The sequence below is a fragment of the Chiloscyllium plagiosum genome, unplaced genomic scaffold, assembly GCF_037043375.1.
Source record: "Chiloscyllium plagiosum isolate Xiang-an unplaced genomic scaffold, Cpla_swu_hap1 HiC_scaffold_2, whole genome shotgun sequence".
Taxonomy (NCBI): Eukaryota; Metazoa; Chordata; class Chondrichthyes; order Orectolobiformes; family Hemiscylliidae; genus Chiloscyllium; species Chiloscyllium plagiosum.
Genome location: NW_028270140.1, coordinates 20,409,693 through 20,434,909, shown reverse-complemented (window position 1 = coordinate 20,434,909; position 25,217 = coordinate 20,409,693). Strand labels below are relative to the sequence as shown.

Below are 25,217 nucleotides of genomic sequence, written 5' to 3'. Positions count from 1 at the left end.
CGTTTCAGAACACTTATTAGTTCATCTCAATTCTTACAATCAGCAAAAAAGCTACAACTCTTCAACTGTCACATTTAATTATTTCTTACATTATTTCAGGGCTATTGCTTCCACTACTGTGTAGAGATCCATATCTAGCACTCTATATGAACAGTTACTTCTTGATTTAACTTATTTTGAGGTTGAAATGCCTTACTCGACAAGTTTAAACAAAATGAAAAAAAATTTTTTAAGCTATCTTATAAGTATTTGTACAATTACCCTTTTCCAACAATGACTTTTAATGTCTCACATAAACACACTTGTACGCAACTTACAAGGCAATGAACAACACAAATATTCTTCTGATCTTGTTTCAGCCATAAGTGCATATTCCTGCAAATATTGTACAGGTTTTGTAGACTCGGGGCACGACGTGCAGGCCAGCCACATTCAGAAACCTACATTTATTAAAAACAGAGCAAATGTTTTTATGAAATATTCATGAATTTTAATAAAATCTAAATTACAGCTTCATGACTAAATATAAATATGTAAATTGAATCCTAAATATTTTTATCAGCTTAATTTAATGAAGCTAATTTTATTTAATTATCAAGTTCAAGCATATTTACACAAAAAGATGTACATTTAAGTTTGAACCAGTGGAGTCTTTTTCTTTGGAGAGGCACTTATGTGCCTTTATAGTTAGAATGTTTGAGAATCCCAATCTAACTTCAGCATCATGATCACAAACTCCAGCTGACACTTCAGCGGAGTGGTGAGGAAGTGCTGCACTATCAGAAATGCTGCTTTTCAGATAAGACATGAAACTGAAACCTCCATCTTCCCTTTCAGATGGATATCCCACAGCATGATTTATTTCTCAAAGCTTTCTTAGTAAACCTTTCGACGCAATTCTAATTGGGTTAATTTCTTTTGTCTACTTCATCTTTTTGATTTTCAAGCATCTTTGGGAGAACTTCGAAGTCACCTACAGAGAATACACTTGCTTGAGGTTTCCACCATTTCCTTGTTTTCCATTATTAATTCCTCAGATTCATTCTCTAGAGAATAAACACCCACTTTGATTACTCATTTTCTTTTTAAATAATTAAAGAAACTGTTTCTAGACTACTACCAAGTTTTTTTTCACAAACTCTTGCCCATCACTTAAAGTTTGCACTACCTTCTTGAAATTCACAATGTGAAGTGACATGACTTTTAGTAAATTATTGGTTGTCATAGGAACCAATGTTCAAATCTGAGATAGGTTTTGTCTAAATCTAATGTACAATTTGAAATGGTTTACAATAAGTGTAGCACTGTGCATTCCTAGCTGAAATAATAAAGGTAAGCTGGGACTGTGAAAAGAATGTTAAAACAAAATGACCTGCTGCGCTTTTCCAGTAACACATTTTCAGCTCTGATCTCCAGCATCTGCAGTCCTCACTTTCTCCCCAACTTAAAGGAAAGACTTAGTACTCTGATTTCCTCTTCCTTGATGCTTTTTCCACCATTTCTTGCCGCTTTTTTAGAATTCTGAACAACTTTCTGACCTACCCTAAAACTCTACAGAGTATACACCCTTTTCTTCAATTTGACACTATTGTTAACTTTTTTAATTCGCTACAGATTGTGCATTCTCTGCCGAGAACTTTGCTTAACATTATGAAATATCTCAAAAGGCTGTCACTGTGTTTGCACTAACCAACATTTAACCTATTTTCCCAGTTTCCCTTATCCAGCTCCATCTTCACATCCTTGCCTTTATTAAAAGTATAAAACGCTAGTTTTAGACATATTCTTGCCCAAACTACATGTGAAATTTAATGGTATAACATTTCATTCAAAATCTAAAATAATGTTAAAGTATTTTCATTCAATGCAATAAACTAGTATGCTGTTTTGATTTTCCTAACATTTCTCAAGACATGACATGCAGCATGGTGTTAAGGTCTTTACCAGCATGGTCACTTTAAAAAGAGGCACTACTGTAAATGGAGGTTTGAAAACAATTTGGCTGAATAATTCCCACATACAAAGGTGTCCAACTGAATGCTGTCCACTTTAATCAGTGGCCTTTCATTTATAGAAAAAGTTTAACTGAATAGCTACAGTCATACCACACATACAAACACATTGAACTGAGTTACATAACATATAAATGACAGAAACAATCATTAATTACACATCATCATTCAAATCTGTCAAAATAATGGAGGTTTTTGTGGAAAAAATTTAAACTGAAGAATACAAAGTTAAACAGTGCATTGAAGTCAGCTAATTTCAATTCACTTTTTAGATTTGTTAAAACATACTCTGTTATGGAATTTGGAGGATCTGTAGGTTCGTTGTGATAGATTGTATACTGCATAATGTCCTGGATGGCGGGAATCCAGAAACAATCTAACATCTTCAATGTTGTTTTTGATTGCAGACTCAACACCTTCAGCTGGAAATGACATAACTGGGGGAAAAATATAATACAGTACAAATTCTAAGCATAGACCTGCATGATATCAAATTACAATTAATTCAAATGACATCAGAACTCCTTAATTAGGTTACTGGCTGTACTCCCTGGTGTTTTATTATTCTCTGTAGAAAAGATCCATGTGAAATTTGTAATTAGAATGCTATGCTGTAATTATTGCTCAACATTTAATGAGCTAATTCAAGCCTGCTTATTGTTGATCAACCTTTAAGTGTGGTTTTCTGTAAATCATATAATTTATAAATGATTGTGTATTTTCAAGAACATTTCCCACTAATTTCCTTTGGACCTACTAGGTGGTCACATGTTGCATAAGCAACAGAGAAATAAGAATCGTCCGTTCAAGATTTCAAAGTAAACCAGACAAAATATATAACATAGTTGGAAATATTAGAACAGCACATTGCAAAATCAACAAGTATTTTATTTTTTAAACAATTTCCCACATTTTGTCAAAGTGTGATGGACACTGGAACTTTGACAATCAAATTTTGTTTTAAAATATTCTAAACAGGATCAACAATTCTAAACAAAAAAAATATGCTGGAAATTTGAAACAAAAATTGTTGTAGAAACTCAGCCAGCCTGGCAGCTTTTGTAGAGAGAAAGAAGAGTCAACATTTCAGGTCTAGAACTCATTCAAAAGAAGGGTCACTATGCCCGAAACATTGACTGTTTTCTCTCCACTGATGCCAGCAGACCTGCTGAGTTTCTTCAGCAATTCTGCTTTTGTTTCAACAATTCTAAAGTTCACTTCTGCATTTTTAAATTTATAATGTTTAACAAAATGTGAAATGAGATAATACAGTTAGTTGCGCCACAAAATCTAGGAATGAACAAGTGATTCTCAGCTGGCTTCTAGAAGAAAAGTAACGTACTGCTCATTGACCTTTATCAGACAGGCTTATTCATATGCATGCAAACTTTATCCTGAAACAGAAAGATTTTCTTACTTACCGGCTATTCTTGATGTAATATATGAAATGTCCAAATCTCCTTTAGCATAGCTAGTCAAAAAAACATAGAAACAGCAAATAAGAATAGATTGCACAGTAGGGAAGAGTAAGAGATACAGTTCAACTGTTGAAATTGCACACAAGGGTGCAGATCAGCCCATCGTGTCTGTACTGAATCACTGCATCTTCCAGCTAGTCCCATTCCCTGCCCTTTCCCCTCATATCCCGACTACTCGTTCCCTTTCAGGTATATATCCAATTCAGTTTTGACAATTATTAGACAATCTGCAACCACTATCTTTACAGGCAAATAACGTGAAGCTAAATACCCTTGGACAAGAAGCCAAAATAAAAACACGTGATAGCAATAAATACAGGGTATGCTTGCAAATTAATGTTTACCAAATATACATCTAATTTTCATTTGAGTTATGACAGAACCTATTCTATATCTATTTTTGAAAAACCCATTCTCTCTACTATTAGACAAACTACCTTAGCTCATGTGTGCGAACCTCCAGCTCTCCATTCCTGCACTCTTTTAAACATGCACCACAGAGTTTAGATTCTCCTTTCTTCTTCTTACTCCTAAAATGTATGACTTTATCCATCTCTGCATTAAATTTAGTTGCCTTGTGTTCTATCCAACTCGCCAGTTTATATCTTCCTGGTGTCTGTTAATATTCGGCTTATTGGTTACGACATTTCTAAGTTTTGTGCCACTCTTAAACTTTGCTTCCAATACAAAATTTCGAGGTCATACGTGTCAAACGTAATTCTGGTCCTCAGACTGACCCTAAATAGGAGTTCTCTCTGCAGTATTCCATAAGTGTTTGCACACAACTTTCCAAGTGCCATCTGGCAGAAATATGTCCTTTCAGGGCAGGCCCTCTGTCACAGATAATAATGAAACTGAGCCACCACCACTCCACTTCACCAAGACTGTGGATACTGGAACAAGGGGCAATTTTAGAGACAGAGATCAACAGACTTTTTTTTTTATCGATAAGGGTATCACAAGTGAAGAACAAAGGTAAGAGATAGCTTTGAGGAGCAGATGCGCCATCATCTAATATTTAAACCAGCTTGCAATTTTTCAGCAGTTCATTCAATAAAATATATCAGTTGTCACTAGTAATAAGTGACAAAATAACTTTAAAGGAACAGGTTATAAAGTATTATTTTTTAACACATATCCTTTGAGTGGGGGGGGGGTGGGAGCAGTATATGATGTATTTATTTGATGACAATGAACTCCAAAATGTTGAACGGGAGATATTTTTGTATCTATGAATGTCCTATATTTCCACATTGCTTCTGCATACTGAAAAATGATGTTTGAAATAGCTGTTATGATGTTAAGAAGCTCAAGTGTGAAGACTGCCACCCAGGCAACTGCTCATGAGCCTTCATAATGACAAATAAAAGGGAGTGGTTCAAAGGACACCAGTCGATCAGTTGATGTGGCTCTGCCAGTGGGAAGTGGGTTGGGGAGATTAGGTATCATTCAAAATCATGAGCAATCCATGTCGTCCCGTAACCAGTATTTGGTTTGCTGTTGGCATTCAATTGTATCTGGCACAACAGACCTCCACAGAATAAGAGCATCATGACGGCTGCCAAGATATTGAGCTGCATATTTCACGATCAATTGATACACAACAGCTGAAGTGAATGAGTGAAATCCCCGTTAGTTCCATTACACAGCATATATGACATGTGAGAGACAGTGAGGTCTGCAGATGCTGGAGATCAGAGTTGAGAGTATGGTGCTGGAAAAGCACAGCAGGTCAGGCAGCATCTGAGGAACAGGAAAATCGACGTTTCAGGCCAGAGCTCTTCATCAGGAATGATGATTGAAGTCTCATTCCTAATGAAGGGCTCCGGCCCAAAACGTCGATTTTCCTGCTCCTCAGATGCTGCCTGACCTGTGCTTTTCCAGCACCGCACCCTCATATATGACATGTGGCACCCAAAAAACAATCTGTGTGTAGTTAATGGCATCCTACATCATGATAGAAGTTGCAAGTTGAGCAAAACTGAGAGTTCATTTCACCTACCAGCTTCTGTCAAGACAGTATAAAATTATGTTAGATCTCTTTGAAAAGAGAACCTCATTGATCTCCTGTCTCGAAAGGGAATGAGAAACTATAAGATGTTGCAAACTCATCAGCTCCAATCTACAATCACAGCTTGGTAACCATTCATTTTTACTTTTATCCTCCAAAAAAAGTCACGAAAAGGCACTGTATTTGATATTGTTGCTCAGTATAAAACAGAAACGCTGAATCCAACACATTGGATTCAAAGCTTACCAGAATGTGCAAAATCATGCTTAAAAAGTCAACAAAGATAAAACAGATCTTGAACAAAACCAGTCAAAAATGCAAGATAATTAGTTCTGAAAGGCTAATTACACGTGAAGGCACAGCATACATAAAAGGTGAACAACACAAAGCTTCTCAACCCTACAGGGTTCTATTTTTAACACTGCATTTTATGTATTTAAAACAGGCAACATTAACTGCAAATGCAAGCCATAACAGCGTCAGATACATAGAACTAAACTCAATTTTAAATTTTACAGACCCTGGCACAGTTCATAAAAATTATACTTAATTGCTACAATATATACAGAAAATGGCACAGTAACACAATTAGACTCTCTAGTAACTAGATTAAAGAAGCAGACGTCTTGGTAATGCATTGATATGTTTTTTTAAAATCATGAACTTTAAATCTTCTAAATAATGTGGCTGTAAAATGTCAAAAACTTTATGCAACTTGTAAACTATTCCTAGTCTTCAATATTATTTTACAATGAAGATCAGAATATTTGACTCTCGCAACAGCAAAGACTGTCAAAACTGACTAGTGCAATCAGCCTGATTTCATATCAAAACTGTTCTGTTTGAATTACTTATCAGAGCTGCCTGATACTGATGATGGACGCTCAAAATTACAATTGCACAATTCATCAATCCAAAATTCTCTATAACAGTGGAAAAAAATTCAAAACTACAAAACGGAGAATAAGCAAAAACGTGGGATCTTTCTCATAAATCTACACCTGTATATGCCCAATCAAGGCAACTTAAACTGTTGACTAAGAACTTTTTAAACAGATCAGCGACTCATAAACACAATAAAGAATTCAAGGTCAGTTACAATTTGCAAATTGGTGAAACCAGCCTATTTCTTGCTTCTGTCACTTATCTCTAATATACAAATCTAAGTGAAGAGAGTTTAAATTGTAGGCATTCACAACATGACACATGCAAACATCTCTTGAGATTTCAATTTCAGGCAGAACAGTTCATTAACACCAAAAAGAGTGCAAAATCCAGTTATTACAAATCATAGCTTAGCAGCACACAGAGGAACTAAAATATTTACCTGGGATTGCTACCAGAGGCACAGAGATGTTAAGGAAGAAAAAAATTGAGTGAATTCTCAAAACACCAACAGTAATAAGCAGCAACATTCGCAATGAGAAACAAAAAGTGCATGATATTCACCAATAAACTAAATAAAAATAACTAAATGTAAAACAAAATACAATCCAAGCAAAAGGAAAAGAAATGCAAATATCAACTTAATTGTCCTGCCAACTGGAACAATGCATTTAGTATGGACAATATAAATTATGTTATTTTGATTGACACCTCCAATTTTAGAGATGGCAAACATGGCTCTCTAATGGACTGTCATCAAATGAGGAAAGCAAATAGAAACCAAGTATTCTTTTCAGATTTTTTTTTATCATGTTTGTTGACTTATCAGCAGAACACTAGCCTTAACTATGAACAACAATAATAACTAACATATTAATGGGTGGGAATAAAAAAGGTCAAGCAGAAAGAAAATATTGAGGAGGTGGAAAAAAGAAAGTTCTAACTTATTTTCACAGTTCTGTCTTCACATGCCTCCACCCACATACTTTAGCAAAGTAGCTGTAAACATTTCTGCTTTCATAGTTTGAAATTGGGCAAGATGGTGCAGCATGAATTGACTTGATTACACTTGTTTCAAAAGGCTAAATTCAAACTACATTTTACTCTGAATTTTATCAAAAATATAGCAATTATTTAAATGCTAGTGAGATACAAATAAATCAAACATAAAATCATTTTCTCTGCTCTATCACTTAATTTGCTTAAAAAAAAAGATATGATGCCAAGGCTTTTCATCTTACACTCATAGCAAGAAAACCAACTTTACAAACAAACGAACTATGAGCAGATGTCAGCCATTTGGCCCCTTGCACTGCTCCATCACTGAATAAGGTCATGGCTAATCTGTCTGCATTTCAAACTGTACATTTCTATCTACCTCTGATATATTTTCATTCCATCGGCTAACAAAATCTACCTCTCTCCACTTTAAAAACATGCAATGACCCTAATTCCACCATCCTGTGGGGCAGAGAATTTCAAAGTTGCTTGACTTTCTGGAATAAAAAAAATCTCATCTCTGTTCTAAAGTGGCAACCTCTAAAGTAAAATTTGTGCCAATTTTTACTGGACTCACCCTCAAGGGGAAACATCATTGCCACATCCACATGTCAAAACTATTCAGGATCTTATATAATTTAGTCAAGTCACCCCTCACTTCTAAATGCCAGTAAAAACAAACTAAGTCTGTCCAGGTCTTTCCTCACAAGACAACCTGGTCATTCCAGTTATCAATTTAGCAAACCTCCTGGGAACCACATCTAACAAATATATATCTTTTCTTAAATAAGCAAACCAAAACTCTCCACAGTATTCAAGATGTGGTCTCATTAATGTGCTGTATAACTGAAGCATAACATGCTTACTTTTACTTTCAAATTCTTTCATTATAAAGGATAGAACTCGACTAGTCTTATTAGTCACATCCTATAACTACTTCCTAACTTTTCTCAAGCCCTTTACAACACTAAATTCCAAAAAGAAATAATACATGCAGCATGAGGACAGAATGCGGACTGATTGAGCTACGGTTGAGCATGGAAATGTGGCAGGAACAGTCCATTGTCAATTGCATTACCTGATTACCTTCAAACCAGACAAGTTGACGGAGTTGGCAAGGCTTTGCCAGGGATAGCAGTAGGGTTTGGGTAATTTTTTATTTTCCTCATTGAAAAAGGCACAATGTGTAGACATATTTCTTTTTTCTACCAAGAACCGAGCACTGTATGAGAACATCTGCAGCTTCTGGCACATAAAAATGCTCCCAGGCAGACTGAATTTCAAATTGGTTTCTGGTGCAATTCGTAGTACAGTCAGGATTATTCGGCAAATGATGCCCAAGAACAGAAACACATCAAAATGATTGACACTAAGTTCTGAGTTTCACAAGCATAGGCAACCGATACACTGCCTTCTGTAGACAATCAAAGGGATGCGGTGTGTCTGACATTGTTGGGAGGCATGACTTACATCACACTAACACTGAAAGTCATACCACCTCATTATTCACTTGTGTGACTGGCAGAATATCATTTTGGCTTGAAGCAGGATCCTGTTAACTGAGAATATAACTAGTGTGTTAACTGCAAAATGTCAGCATGAAACAGCTAGCATCACCTATTCCTTGATCCACCCCCATGGCAACTTTCAATCAGAGTTGACTTGCCTATTTGAATTTAACAGTTAGCCAAGACTGAGAGGCAGCAGTTCCTGCCAGATCTCCATGCCAATGATAGTCCAGCCAATCGTAACCCTCTTCTCATAATGAGTAAATTAATGTTTCCTTTCTAAAGTTGTTTCTCTTGAATTTCAGTCTGAATAAAATCAAGACAAAAAGCATTAACTTCATGTCTCTTTTCAACAATTTTTATATTCTGTACTACCAAGCAATTACTTGTCATTTTTATTTGAGTCCTTAAAACATGATCCAAAAGAACAATCAAAACCCATCAATGAGCAGATATTACACAACATGATCAGTCCTGAGTTATGCAGGACCAGTTGTGCAACCAAAGTTTGAAAAAAGAACCTCCGATGCCCTCCATGTGCATCTGACCCATTCTAATATGTATTACTGTATTATCCATCTGCCCTTCTACAAATCAAGTACTACATCAACTAAAGTACAATGCTTCTTGAAAAAAAAATCTTCGTTCTACAAGATATATTTATAGATATTTACATTGGGTCTGTTAGATGCTATGAGTTTGCCTATTTAATCTTGTAGTCTGTTGATAACAATTGGCTTTTTTGAAAGGGTACTAATATATCTGTAGCCATTGAGTGAAATCTCTACAGGTGATTAATGATAAAGATTTCACAATGACAATGCAACAGAATCTATAATGCAAAAGAAAGATAGCTGAAATTAGAATAATCTGTGAATAAAATTCATTCAATAAATAAATTTAACCCATGAAAAGATAGGCAAAACTCAATTCGACAGTTGGTATCTAGAGTAACAGATTAGCAAGAAGTAACATTCATTCTGCAGTAACTTACCAAAGTTGCCAATAACTAAGAACACATTCTTACAATAGGAAAGGGAAATGTGAAAAACATTTAGTAGAACATTACTGGGATAGTCTATTTAATTGTTCTAAGAATTTCACTATCATTTTAATCCCTGGGAATTTACCAACAGAGCATTTGCGTCCATCAGTAGTGACTCTGTGGAACATCAGCAGCAAAAAGTAGTTACTCTATGGAATAGCTGCAGTGAATTGTAGTGACTCCATGCAACTGTCACAGTAAAATGTGGTGACTCTCTGGAATAGTCACATTGAAATGTAGTGACCCGACAGAACAGTTGTAGAGAAATAGCAATTCCATGGAACAGTTGCGTTGAATGCAGTTAATCTGTGGAAACAGCCACAATGAAATGGGGTGACTTTGTGGAACAGCTGCAGTAAAATGCAGTGATTCTGTGAAATGGTCAAAATGAAATGCAGTAATTCAGTGGAATAGCTGCAGTAAAATGTTGTAACTCTGCGGAACAGTCGCAGTGAAAAGCAGTGAATGTCTGACAGTCATAGTGAAATGTAGCGACTCTATGATCCTAGGGAATATGTAGTAAGACATCTGCTCAGCAACCGTTTTGACTTACTTGGCAACTGACTGGATCATCTTTGAGGATGTATCTTTGATGTTAGTCAGGAAGCGCTCCGTGCCTCCTTTGAGAATATCAAGCAACCCTCCATGATGCGATACATCATTTTCAACACCTAAGGAATAAGGTAAACAGATAATCCATTAGGTACCAATAACTCTTCAATTGCCAAGTGCACTTTTGCTCATTGCCTACAAACTGCCTTCTACTTAGCACATATTCTTGATATAATGAAGCTTTTTTTGGAGTGTTTCCAAATATTTGTCAACTTGTATAATCAACTAACCCAATAACTGGGAGAAAGTGAGGATGCCTCATGATGGAGATCAGAGTCACAAAGTGTGGTGCTGGAAAAGCACAGCCAGTCAGGCAGCATCTGAAGAGCAGGAGAGTCAACATTTCGAGCATAAACTCTTCACATTCCTGTTGAAGAGCTAATGCTCAAAACATCAACTCTCCTGTTCCTCAGATGCTGCCTGACCAGCTGTGCTTTTCCAGCGCCACACTTTTTAATCCAACAACTGTACTGGAAGACTAACATTTCCAATTGTAACTCAATCTATTTCACAAGTTAAAAATCTCTGAAATAAACTGTATTTTTATATCGGCATGGGCCAAGCAATCCAAGTTTTATACAAAAGAATTGGCCAAAACAGCTCTAAGTCCCTTGGCCTTTAATGAAATTATGCTATACATCCCATCAGGAAAATCACAAAGACCACTTGTTTGACTTGCATTCTACAAGCCAATTGAAAGAGTGGTTAACAAGTGCACAGCCTATGCACTATACCAGATGTTGTCAATGTAACACTTCCAAAACAACAACTATAAATTTTCAGAAATATCTAAATAGGCTCTTATTGATTTGAATGAAATTAGAGATGTTTAATGTCGAGCCTTCCTCTCATAACAATGATCACAGTGGCACAAAATGGAGCATCTCTTTCCAGGCAGACATAGACTGATATCGTACTGAATTGATGACAACCAGAAAACACATATTTTTTGCCTAGTGCATTCTACCAAATTACAAACCAATATACTTTTTTAGTTCTGTTTATTTAGCTCACCATTCTTGATGCAGCATAATAAAATTAAAAGACAAGATGCTGGGATAAGAGAGGGATCCTAGATATGAGAAATTATAGCACAATGTGCCCGTTCAGCATACAAGCCCACTTAATTACTTATTTCATTAATATGTTTCAAGATGTATTAATAAGTGTTAATTAATAATCAAATAATGGATTTACAGATTAAATATGACTGAAGTAATTGAAGAAAGAAGTAAGGACTCACATTTGTGAAGTGACTTTACAACCCACTGTGTTCCCAAACCACTTATACTGATTCAGCATTTTTCAAGTCTTGCCACTGTTGTACTATAAACGTCAGAGTGATAGAGACTGGCTTTTTTTTTAAAAGTCATTTTTACGTTGCTTTAGATTGATCTAACAGATATTCGGTTGGGAAAAGCAAAAGGTTTTCACTTTACTTCAAGTACATAGAGCACTTTTATGATCACGCATGGTAAGAAGCCTAAACGCAAATTAATGTCATTGATTAAACAATCAATCAGACAGACTGTTGAAACAGTCAATCTCTGTTTGGAATGAAGAGTTTCTTTTGATGCTGGAGTCGAATGGCCTTTACTCATTTATTTTTACTCAGTATTAAAATCAAATGTTCATGAAGCACTTAATCTTTACTGCATAATTATCCAATTTCTTCAAAATTCAATTATGAACCCGAATGAAGACTGTTCTTTTTAAAATTTGCTCAAAAAACAGCTAAAATCTCAACGGAGGTCAGCTTAATATAGTAATGTAAAGCAATACGCAATTGTCCAGTTTTTGCCACTGCATTACGCTAAGAAGCATGACAGAAAGAGAAGGGAATATAACTGGACTTCTTTGAAAAGCCCAGTATAAATAACATGCATTGTGATCTTAGTTTTAGGATGATTTAACAGCGCTATATTCTCTAACACGCTAATCAGTCCATTGAGTGGAGCCTGTCATTGTAATTCTAATTTCAAATGGGAAACAAACCAGAACTTGTCCGGTTTGTTAATTTGCCTATTAATCAGCAACATGAAGCACAATAAACATGAAAGATCAAATCAAAATGAGAATATAACATCAGCAATAATTTTGCTGGTGACCCGATTTCAACATGCCCTTCCTGACTTGTAGAACCAAGAAGCAATCGTAAGCCTAAATGAATCAGACACCAGGATTTTAATGACCAAACCCAGTTTAGTTGCAAGAAGATTAGAGTTGGCATCAACTTGAAACAAATTGTACAGCTTTAACCAGAATTTATGTGATGCTGCACTAGATATATTTCTATGGCACAATGGAGAGTTTATTCATGATTCCTTTATGCCTCCTTTGTTAATAACTAGGTCACATACCTGCATTGTGCATGTTGTTCAGATGTCCTGCTGGTTTGTTCCACTGTGGCGCTGAACTTGCCATCGTACTGTTGGCCACCCCTCCATTCTGCTCCAGGAGCTGTAAGGATTGATAACCATCACAAGTGATCCTTCTCAGATAAGAATGCAGCAGACTCATGAAAGAATAATCCATACACCAGCACAACAAAGAAAACAGAAATTCCTAGCAACCAGTTGCAAATTATTCTGCTATCGAGTCACAGAACCAAAACGATTCTCATCAGAACAAACAGGGCATTGCTGTTAGTTCTATCTCAATACTCAGCTGCCTACACTTACAAGCAGATCCAGCAAGATATCCAATTTGGCTTTAGGCCCAGCATGATCAGTATATTCAGCTGACTACACCATGCCTGCTTGACATCTAAGGTGATTAGTTTTAAGATGAGCATATTACCTTCAGAATCATATCAGAAATGGTAAAACAGACAGTTTAAAAAAAAAACAAGCACTTGCACTTCTATAAAATTCAACACAGTTTTTTACCTAACATATTTACCAACTAAATAATTTCTATGTTTGGGCAAATAACAATAAAACGACAAACTTTAATAATTTTATACTGATCCCTTTAACTAGTCATATCTGCAAATAGCTACAATTTCTTACTGTACAACAATTCACAATAAAACCCAATGTGCATGAATTACATACGTTTTGACCAACAAATGTGAATTGTCCCATTTAAAGTGGGACAGAAAATGCATCAGTCTGTGAAGTGGGATTGATTTCATGTAAGTGGAGCATTGGTACAATTCAGTACTCTGAGACACAGAAATGGATTCCTTTCAAGGTTTTCTTTGGGATTAATAAATTAATGATTGCACAAAGCTGTGATTCAGTGCATTTATTCCAAAGGTCCAAAGGGTGTTTTTACCTCCCAGCAAGTACATTCAGGCATTCAAAACAATTCCAGCACATTAGCATTCTGGAAATGAAGCTATAAGGTCAGCTTGTTTTGTACCTGACCCAACTAGTAAAGATTTAAAACAGCACATTTTCTACATGAGAGGGATACCAAGGTACATCATCAATATTCATCCTACTTCTTTACTTGGTGATAGAGACAAGCCTATACTTTCAATATAAAATTGATTTGTTTTTCCTCAGCAGTTGAGTGGGAGAGAAAAAAAGTAAATCAGTGAGTACGTGAGAGATACTTACACTCTGCAACAACTGCCAATCAATGTGCAAGCACTGTCTAAGTTTAAATTAAGAGCCAAGAAAATGAATACCATAAAACTTCTGGTTGTTGTGATATTCCAAATTACGTAATCATTGCCAGCTCTCATTCGATATTGTGCATGCATATCTAGAATTGAACGTCAATAGCCAGCTAAATTGATACACAGTCAACAGCAAAAATAATCCAACTAACAGAAAAAATAACTGATGTACTTGAAAACAGTGAACACATCAAAACCAGAAGTCAACATTGATGATCGTAAAACAATTTACAATAACCTTTGCAAAACTATACATATGATTAACTACATGTTAAGAATTTTCAACCATTATTTTGGGCATGACAAAGAATATTAAACTGCTGTTTAAACATGACAAGAAAGAACAACACCTTATATCACTGCAACAGGGTGAACCCGATGCTTTTGCAGCGACTATTCAGTCACACAATGATTAGAGGGGCACATTAACAGCTAGACCCCTCCCCATTCAGATGATTCAATAATTTAGATAGAGAAGCAGAATAAAAAATTAACAGACTGTAAATACAACGCATCCTTCACAATTCAGATACACCACATGTAAATATACTGAATGTAGAATAATGGAATAGTCCATTAATTTAAAAAAGGTAAAAGCCTGTCACAAATGGTATGTGGATAATCATATCTTTCCCATCTTTCTTTTGGTTACTAATGGGAATTGAGCAGGGCTAGCATCTATCGCCCTATCCCCGCGGCCCTTGAAAGAGTGGTGGTGCGCTGTCCTCTTGAACTGCTGCAGTCCATGTGCTGTAGGTAGACCCACAATGCCTTTCCAGGATTTTGACTCAGTGACAGTGAAGGATTGGCATTATATTTAGAAGTCAGGACAGTGAGTAGCTTGGAGGGAAGCTTGCAGATGGTGGTGTTCAGAGTTTCCTCTAATTTTCTTAACATGTCAACATCAATCACCAAGTGCAGAACATCACTCAGGCTGCAAATGCACAGCTTTGTGGAAACTATGGCGACATTGGTTTTCTAGATGATCATGGTCATACGTTGGTGCTATGCAAGGAGCCTTGGTGTAGTTTCAGTACCGCATTTTGTAGATGGTGTACACTGTTGCTGCAAAGCATCAGTGGTGTAGAGACAGAATATTTGTGGATATGATGCCTATCAAGTGGACTGCTTTGTCCTGGATGGTGTCAAGCTTCAAGTTGGATATGCATTCATTAGGCAAGTGGTGAGTATTCCATCACACTCATGCCTTGTGCTTTGTTAACGGCTGCCGGCTCTGGGGAGTCATAAATTATTCAATGCAGAAATCCTAGCCTCTGGCCTGCTCTTTTAGCCACAGTACTTATTGTGACTATGTCAGCTGAGTTTCTAGTCAATGCCCAGGATGTTGAAGGTGGGGAATTCACCAATGATATTGCCATTGAAAGTCAAGGGATGATGGTTAGATTCTCTTTCATTAAAAATGGTCATTGCTTGGCACTTATGCAGCGTAAACTTTACTCACCACTTGATATTGTTTTGTTACATTTGGACTTGGACTGCTTCAGAATCAGATGAGTCATGAATACTGCTGAACATTATGCAATCAGCAGCAGGCATCCCTACTTCTGACTTTATGTTGGAGGGAAGGTCTTTGAAGAAGCTGAAGATGGTTGGGCCTAGAACCCTGTCCTGCGTATCTTCTGCAGAGACATTCTGGAGCCAAGATGACCAAACTCTGACAACAACCACCAAGTCCCTTTGAGCCAGGTATGGCTCCAACCAGTGGAGAGTTTGCAACTGACTCCCATTGACTCCAGTTATGCCACAGTTCTCGGATCCTACTCTTGGTCACATCCAGTCTTGATATCAAGGATAGTCAGTCCTACCTCAGCTCAGGAATTCAGCTCTTTTGGATATTTTTGAACCAAGCCTGCAATGAGGTCAGGATCTTAAAGGCCCCAGTGGAACCTAAACTTAAGAAAACATTATTTTTTTCTGCAATTGGCTATTCTACCTTTAAAACCTGAAATGATAAAATAAAAAAAGGGAAACTTCTAGATTTATTTCCTTGTGGAAATCCCTCTTCTTACCTCTATCATCTCCCCATATTCAACTCACACTACTTGTCTTGTACACACCTACTTCAGACAGACAACAGGACAGTCTAGGTAACAAAATTCTCTCCAGACAGAATCAATGCAGCTACACAAATAGGTGGCTCACTGGGTCATAATGGCTCTTCCAGATCAGTTTCACTCCTTAATAGAGTATTAGGCAAGTCAAATCCTAAATTGAAATCTGGCATGATGGATCATATTTTGTTTTTTTTTAATTTAATGAGGTAATCTTTCACTGAAAGACCAGGGTGCAATGATACAGATTTCGTTTTAACAATAAAACAGAAGTTTTTTAAGCAAAAGAAAAGATAAAATAAACCAAGCTAATTACATATGACAACTTAAAAATTTTAGACACACAATTAAAATATACTTTCCATCTATACCAACAGTAGCCCTTTACAGTAATCAAATACCAGAGAAAATTCAAGTCTTTGTCATCCCTATAAGTTTAATTTAATTGGTGCTTTTCATTCCAGGTCTTGACAGTCCAATAGCCTCTTCCTGGAGTATTTCACACAACTAAGGTTAGAGGTTCTCAACTTTAAACGACCCTTTAGGATTCTGACCAAACTCTTCTGATCTGAAACTTCCAAACTAAAGCTCACACTCAGGCAATCTATTTCCTAACTTTTTAAGGTAACTCTTTTCTCTACAAGAAATTGTTTCAAATGTCTAATTTCCAGTAGGACTTCTGAGAACAGAAACAAAAGCTTTCCAAGCTACAGGAGGTTTCCATAAACAAGCCAAACATCAGTCACTGATTATTCTAAGTGACAGCCGACAAATACTCTTCAAAGTTTCCTCTGTCGACTCGTAAAGTTCTGCCAATACAAATAATTCTCCAATAGCATCCAGAAACACACTCTCATATACCGATTTCAAAAACCTGTGGCTCCAAAAATACCTTCATTCACACAGTTCAAAACCCACATACCATTTATTCAACTCTACTATAGATGTTAAAGTACATATAAATCACACATCATACATCACAAGTAGGAGAAAGTTAGGACTGCAGATGCTGGAGACTCAGAGCAGAAAAGTGTGGCACTAGAAAAACACAGCAAGTTAGTCAGTATCTGAGGAACAGGAGTCAATGTTTCAGGCAGTCCTGATAAAGGGCTAATGCCCAAAACATCAACTCTTCTGCTTCTCGGATGTTGCCATACATCACAAGTGTCAATTCTTCCAACTCTTACAGCTGACGATATACCAAAACCTGCCCATCAGACCATCTAAACAGCATATGAAATAGTGATTAGATCATCTTACCACTGGCTTGATCTTCAAGGAAGATCTACATTGCATTCAAACACTGAAGATGTGAGCTTATTTTCAGATATCAAAAGCAGAGGAAATCACAGTGACATCTCCTTCATTGCAATCAGATCAAAACATATAAATATCAATTGATATTTTCAGTCCTAAAACACCAGACTCAAATGAACATACTCAGCAACCATGTAAGTAATAGAGTGAACAGCTTACTTTAATCATTGCTCTGGTTGCTGATGAGCTGATTATTAACACACATGATCCAGCAAATCAACTTATCAAAGCCTTTGGTCAGTAATATCATATGCCATCCCTGTCACTTTTTAACATAACTATTATGACCTGCAGCACACTCAAAGGTTTCTGTTTTCCTGCATTCAAACATTTTTGTTTTTTAATTAGCAAAAATAAATAAACCAGGGAATTAAGCAATTTAATACAATAGTCCATTTAACTGTTTATATTCAAATTCTCTTTTGAATGTGCCTTTCAATAAATTTTGAGAACCAGGATGAATGTTTACCTCTGTAATTGGGGATTTAAGATTAATATTCCTAGCAGCAGCGATCTCCTGCAGTTGATTTACAACCTCTGTGATAGTCAATCGCTCTTCAGGATTTACCTTCATCATATTACCTACAACAAAAAGGAAGAATATCGAGGTCATCATGCTACCTTCAGTCAATATGAACTAACAAATATGGTTAAAACATTAGACTAGGACTCTAATTTCCTCCACAGATTCCACTTACTAGCTGCAAATTAGGAATCACAGCTTAAATGAAAATAAGTACAATTGTATTTATACAGTCCTTCCCATACTTGGACTGTTTCATAGTGTTACACAACAATGAACAATTTTGAGATACAGCCTACTGTGGCGGAGACATACTCTGCATTCAACTTGCATCTGACAAGGTTTTAAAACAGCAGAGAGATAACACCCTATCAATCTGCTTTCTCTGTGTTGGTCAGCCAGGATACTGGAAGAATTCCTTTGCTTTCACATGAGTAGTACATTGAGATCTTTTCCACTGAAATGATCAGAAAATTGAGACTCAGCATCTTTTACAGTTCATTACTCCTGCAACATTGCACACAAACATCAGTGTGGATTGTGTTTTCCAGATCTAAAGTGTACCCTGAATATTTAATAAGCACAAATTAACAGTAATATATCACACCAAAACATGAAAAGTGACCAGAGTTGAAAAATGTCGTGCTGGAAAACCACAGCAGGCCAGGCAGCATCCGAGAAGCAGGAGAATCGACGTTACGATTGCAGTCCCACCCTGTTTTAAATATACTGCCAATTTTTTTATTACTCCATTTCCCTGCTTGGAATAGCCAAAGGTTTACCCACAACTAAGAGAAAAAGGGATAGCATATCTGATCCAAGATCTTAGCATATGGATCAGAAGTAACTCAACTTTTGGGGCCATGAATAGCACTGTGGACAGGGATGTTCGTTAAACAGACTCTTGAAATGCATTTAATTTGGTTTTGCACAAGATTTGCACAAAATGTGCACAGACTTGGAAATAACTTTAGAGCAAAGGTAACAATTAGGATCATAGAATCACCACAGGGCATGAGCAGGCCATTCAGCCCATCAAGTCCACACCAACCCTCTGAACAGCATCTCATCCTATCCTATCCCTCTAACCTTTCATTCTCCATGGTAATTCACCTAACCTACACATCCTGGGGCAACATGGAAAATTGAGCATGGCCAATCCACCTAATCTGGATATCTTTGGACTGTGGGAGGAAACCAGAGCACTCAGAGGAAACCCACGCAGATTGCAGAGTATGTGCAAATTCCACACAGTCACCCAAGATGAGAATCGAACTCTGGTGCCTGGACTGTGAGGCAGCAGTGAGCCACTGTGCCTAACCCTGATAGGAAGTAGGAAAGAATGAAGTGGGAAAAAACAGTTCATTCTCTGAATGGCAGAAGGTGAAAAGTGGCAGTCGCAAAGGATCTGTACTGGAGCCTTGGCTTTTCACAGGTATATTCAAGATCTGAACAATGAAATTGAGAGTTGCATACCAGATTTGCAAATTACATCAAGTCAATAGCACAGAGTTATATGGATGGGACCAGAAATTTACAAAGGGCCACAAACAGACTAAATTATGCGAGCAAAAAGTCGTCAAGGAGGTCGAGAGATCATTCATTTCACTGGTGAGCTTCAAGCATCATATTCACACTATCACAAAGACCACCTATTTCCACTCTATAATATCATTCAGCTTTGCTGCTATTTCAGCTCATCTGCTCCTGAAACACCCAATCACACTTACATTTCCTCTAGACTCATGATTCTGCAACAATCCTGCCCAGTTGCCCCATATTCTATTCTCCATAAAATTGAGGTCATCTGAAATTCTGCAGAACAAACCTACACTCTCAGCAAGTTCTGTTCTCCATAATCCCCATGGTTGACTGATCAACACTTGCTCTCGAACAAGCAATGCACTGATTTTAAAATGTTCATGTTTGATTTCTGTCCGTGCTGTCTCCTCCAACCCCACAAAAGCACTCCTCTATTTATGGCTTCTTGCACTTTTCTCTATTCACCTGAATAATTGCTCCACCATTGGCAACTATGGTACACAGTGCTCAGGTTCTTAAGACCATAAGATATAGGAGAAGAATTGGAGTCATTTTGACCATCGAGTCTGCTCCTTCATTTGATCATGGTTGATGTTTCCCAAATCCATTGCCCTGTCTTCTCCCCATATTCCATGATGCCCTTACTAATCAAGAATCTATCTCTGTCTTAGATACAATCAATGACTTGGCTTCCACAGCCTTCTGCGGCAATGATTTCCACAGATTCACCATCCACTGGTTGAAAAAATCCCTCATCTCACTTCTTAAGGGTAGTCTCTTCACTCTGAGGCTGTATCCTCAGGTCCTGTCTCTCCTACTAGCAGAAACAGCTACTCAACATACACTGCATCCAAGCTTCTCAGTATTCTCTAAGTTTCAATGAGATTGAATACAGACCCAGAAGCCCGAAACTGGTTCTCATATGACAAGCCCTTAAACCTCAGATCATTCTTTCAAACCTCTCCTCTAATGCCAGCACATCCTTCCTTAGATACGGAGCCCACCATAATTCAAATGTGTTCTCACCAGAACCTGATACAGACTTAGTACTACATCCCTGCTCTTGTATTCTAGCCGTCTCAAATTCAATGCTAACACGGCATTTACCTTCTTAACTGCCAAATGAACGCGCATGTTAACCATAAGAGAATCCTGAACCAGGATCTTAAATCCCTTTGTGCTTTAAATTTCCAAAACCTTTCCCCATTTAGAAAATAATCTACATCTCGTAAGTGCATAACCTCATATTTTGCCACACTGTATTCCATCTGACAATCCTTTGCCTACCTCATGGCATGTCCATGTTCTTCTGCAACATCCTACCTCAATAATACATATCCACCTATCTTTGTATCATTTTCAAACCTAGTAACAATGCTTTCAGTTTCTGTAATGTAAATAGTAGTGGTCCCAACACAGAATCCTGCGGAACTCCACTAGTCACCAGCTGCCATCTTGAAAAAGACCTCTGTATTCCACACTCCGCAATCTGCCCATCAGCCAATCCTCTATTCATGCCAGTACCTTGCCTCTAACACCATGGGCTTTCAGCTTATTTAGCAGACTCCCATGTGGCACCTCGTCTTCGGAAATTCAAACAGATCACACCAACTGGCTCTCCTTGGTTTAATTTGATAATTACCTTCTCAAAGAATTCAAACAGATTTGTCAAACATGACCTCCCCTTGTCAAAGGTGTCTTGACTCAGCCCTATTTGACCATGCACTGCCAAGTACTCTGCAATCTCATCCTTAATAATGGACTCTAAAATCTTAGCAACCACCAAGGTCGGGTTAACTAGCCTATAATTTCCTGTCTTGTGTCTCCCTCCCTTCTTAAACACCATTGTTAAATTAGCTACTTTCTGGTCCTCTAGGACTCTCCCTGAATCCAGAGATTCCTGAAAGATCACAATCAATGCCTCCATAACTTCCTCAGCTATGTTATTTAGAACCGTGGGACATAGTCCATCAAGTGCAGGTGATTAATCATGTTGAGATCTGTCAGCTTCTCCAGCACCTCCTCCTTAGTAATGGTCACTATACTCACCTCTACCCCCTGACTTTTGTGAAGTTCTGGTATGCTACTGGTGTCTTCCACCATAAAGACTGATACAAAGTACCTATTTAGTTCCCCTGCCATTTCTTAGCTCTCCATTACTCCTTCTCCAGCCTCAAGACCAAGACAACCTTTCCGCATCTACCTTGCCATGTCCCCTAAGAATGAATGTTTCAATAAGGTCATTCGTGTATATTCCAATGAGTATGAACACAGTCTACTCAGCCTCTCCTCAAAAGACAGTACCCTCTACTTGTTATCAGCCCAGTGAACCTTCTTTGGACTGCACCTAATTCCAGTGCTAAGAGACACAAAACTGCTCATTGTATTCCAGGTGTGGTCTGACTCGTGCCTTGAATAGGTTTAGCAAAATCTCCCTAATTCTTGTAGTCCTTTCCATTCACTTGTCTTCCCCATGATCTGCTAAACTTGGATACTAGTTTTTTTTAATTCATAGACAAGAACTCCCAAATCACTTTGTTCTATAGTTAACTATCATCTTTCTCGATTAAAATAATATCCAACTCCACTACCCATCCTCGCAAAGTTCATAACATCACATTTCCCCAAGTTATTTTGCACCTGCCAAGTTTTTGCCTATTCTTTTAACTTGTCCATATCTCACTGCAGATTCTCTGCATCATCCTCACCACTTGTCTTCCAGTATTGTTGGTCATCTGCAAACTTAGCCATAATACATTCAGTTTACTCACCTAAATCATTAATATATAATGTAAATAATTATGGCCCCAGCACCAATCTCTGTGACACTCAACTAGTTACAGGGTGCTATCCTGAAAATGCTCTCTCCTTATACCAACTCTCTGCGCTCTGTTAGTTAGCCAATCTCTAACCATGCTAATATGCCACCTCCAACATTATGGGCTCTTATCTCATTAAGTAGCCTAATGTGTGGTACCCTGTCAAACGCCATCTGAAAATCCAAAGATATAAAATCTCCTGCTTGCTAGCCAACAACTGATCACTGGATTTAGGCTGCAGATAAACTGTGAGCTATCAAAATGGTGGAATTAAAGAGCTAAATAGTTATGTTCCGCAGTTGACAAAGTTTTGTTTCTTCTTGAAGCATAAAAATCTTCCTAAAAATTCCTAATCACAATAAAGTATATAACAAGAAAAATATTTCATCTACAAACTTTACAAATCTAAAGAAAGATCTAAAAAAGATGGCAGCATCGTGCCTTAAACAATAAAAAGTCATTTCAAGTTATTTTATTAAAATAACCTTAAGCTGGAATTTGTTATTTAAGTATTATTTAAGCATCATGCCACTTTGGCATGTTGTAACAAAATAGACCAAGTCAGGTTTTTATAACAGTTCTCATTTCACAAACTCAGCAAAAACTAAAAATGAAGAAAAATCTGTTGACATTTCCCTACTCATTCTTTTAAAGCAATGCAAGCTGAGATTAGCCACAAATATGAATCTCTCTCTCATCCGTACCCTCATACATTCTTTGAACTCTTCTTACTCGTAAAGCTTCTTCCTGGAGCCTTCACAAAATTCCCAATAAACTGCTGGCCACCAGTTCCCCTTCGGGCCTCAAGATAAAACTATAAACAGTCTCTCTCCTCACTGTCGAACCTTTCGAACCACTGTCATCAGTATCCTTCCAAAAAAATTCTCAAAAAAGTTACAACAACAGATAATCTCCTTTGGCTGCCCAAATTTCTTAATATTGTTGCCTCCCAAATCTTGTCCATCTTCTACACACCTCCTGGTTTCTGCCTCTGTCACTACCTCAGCTCAATTGTTATCAAAACTTGCATTCATACCTCAATCAACTTCAGAGAAGACTATTTCACAGCTGATCTGGCAAGTATCCAGCAACTTGGGCTCCATCACAACCTATGCACTATTCTTCACCAAGTTGTGATTTTTATTCTTGAAATTCATTTCTTGCATAGTGTCAATTTTACCTGTATCTACAACTATCTCCAGTTTTACAACACTTCACTCTGATTTCTTTCTACAACTCTAGCCTTTTTCACTCAATTAATGGCACCTCTCTCAGTTGCTTGCTCAGCACGCTCCAGAATTCCCTCTCCTCCACATCTTCCATATTGCACTATACAAATGCAATGTTGCTGTTACTAGATGTATTTTATTCCATTTTATCACATTTTTCAACAGGTAAAGAGTGTCATTCATAAAATAAAACCCTGATTATTCCAGCTACTTTACAAATTAAAGTATTGACAGCAGAAGATTAACCTCCCATACCCAAGTTCATTGCTGTTAAAGAATAAACAATAATTTATATTTATTTGTGATTCAATGAGTTAGTAATATATCTTGCAAAATGAAACCAGAACATCAAAGTAAAAAATAATTTAGTTTACACATGATACTTACGAATAAGGTCATGAAAAACAGTGTATCTGAGATCATTCACAGGAATCGAGTACTTTCCATTTACTATTCCAAGTTTAGCACCATCTTCAAATGGATGCTGCTTAAAGCACAAAAGGTACAGGATACAACCTAAAGCCTAAAGAAAGTTACAAAATACATTTCAATAAAAGCTGTATCTTAATTAAGCACGATAACTCCATGCATAACTGCAATTATCAGCAGGTATATGACTGCAGGTAAATTTACCTATTTTGATTTAGGGAGGTTTTGCAGCACCATGGCTCAGTGGCTAGCACTGAGCGCCAATGACCCAAGCTCAATTCTAACCTCGGGCAACTGTCTGTGTGGAGTTTGCACGTTCTCCCAGCATCTGCGTAGGTTTCCTCCGGGTGCTGCGGTTTCCTCCCACAGTCTAAAAATTTGCAAGCAAGATGGATTTGCCATGTTAAATTACCCATAGTGTCCTGGGACATGTGGTTTAGGTGCATGAGCCCTGGAAAATGCACGATTACAGAGATAGGGTCTGGATGGGATGCTGTTCGGAGGATTGGAGTGAACTTGTTGGGCCGAATGGTCTGTTTCCACACGATAGGGATTCTAAGATGCTAGGTATTCAAGGCACTTGGCAAACCACACCTGGAATACTGTGAATGGTTTTGTGCCACTTATCGAAGGGAAAGATACACTGGCTTAGAGGCAATCTAGAGAAGGTCCACTGGGCTGAAAATAAGCAAAGAGGGACTGTCTTACGAGGAGAGTTCGAATAGATAGTTCCAGTACTCAATGGAATATAGAAGAATGAAAAGCAATCTCATTGAAACATCCAAGATTCTTAGGGGATTTGACAGGGCAGATGCAGAAAGGTTGTTCTCCCTGTGGGAGCCACAATGTGGAGATGTCGGTGTTGGGCTGAGTTGGACAAGGTCAGTTAGAATGGAGGTGCAGGTTTCGACTGATTAAGTGCAAATCCTAGAATTTCTTCCAAGTCATTGCCCCAAGATAACTTAAGGTATTATCAACATAAAGGATGTGACACCTCCTTTCTAACTAATTAAAGATTTAAGAGCCTTCATTGGTGTGCTCAATTCGTTTGCATGAGTTGCATGACCCTTTGATCTTTTCATTATAAATTCTGTGTCTAAGATCTTCC

The 25,217-nt window shown here is 37.4% G+C and overlaps 1 protein-coding gene across 3 annotated transcripts in view; it reads right to left on the bottom strand.

Moving 5' to 3' along the window:
* The window catches only part of gak (cyclin G associated kinase), a 116,934-nt gene that overhangs the window by 40,454 nt on the left and 51,263 nt on the right, over nucleotides 1-25,217 (bottom strand). For all 3 annotated transcript variants that reach the window (XM_087995243.1, XM_087995240.1, XM_087995241.1), the window contains exons 8-14: nucleotides 24,068-24,203; nucleotides 18,037-18,149; nucleotides 12,911-13,010; nucleotides 10,492-10,609; nucleotides 3,434-3,483; nucleotides 2,301-2,449; nucleotides 318-440 (exon numbers count right to left, since the gene is read on the bottom strand). In XM_087995243.1, coding sequence (XP_087851369.1) covers nucleotides 318-440; nucleotides 2,301-2,449; nucleotides 3,434-3,483; nucleotides 10,492-10,609; nucleotides 12,911-13,010; nucleotides 18,037-18,149; nucleotides 24,068-24,203 — 789 coding nt within the window. The remainder of the gene's footprint in view (nucleotides 1-317; nucleotides 441-2,300; nucleotides 2,450-3,433; nucleotides 3,484-10,491; nucleotides 10,610-12,910; nucleotides 13,011-18,036; nucleotides 18,150-24,067; nucleotides 24,204-25,217) is intronic.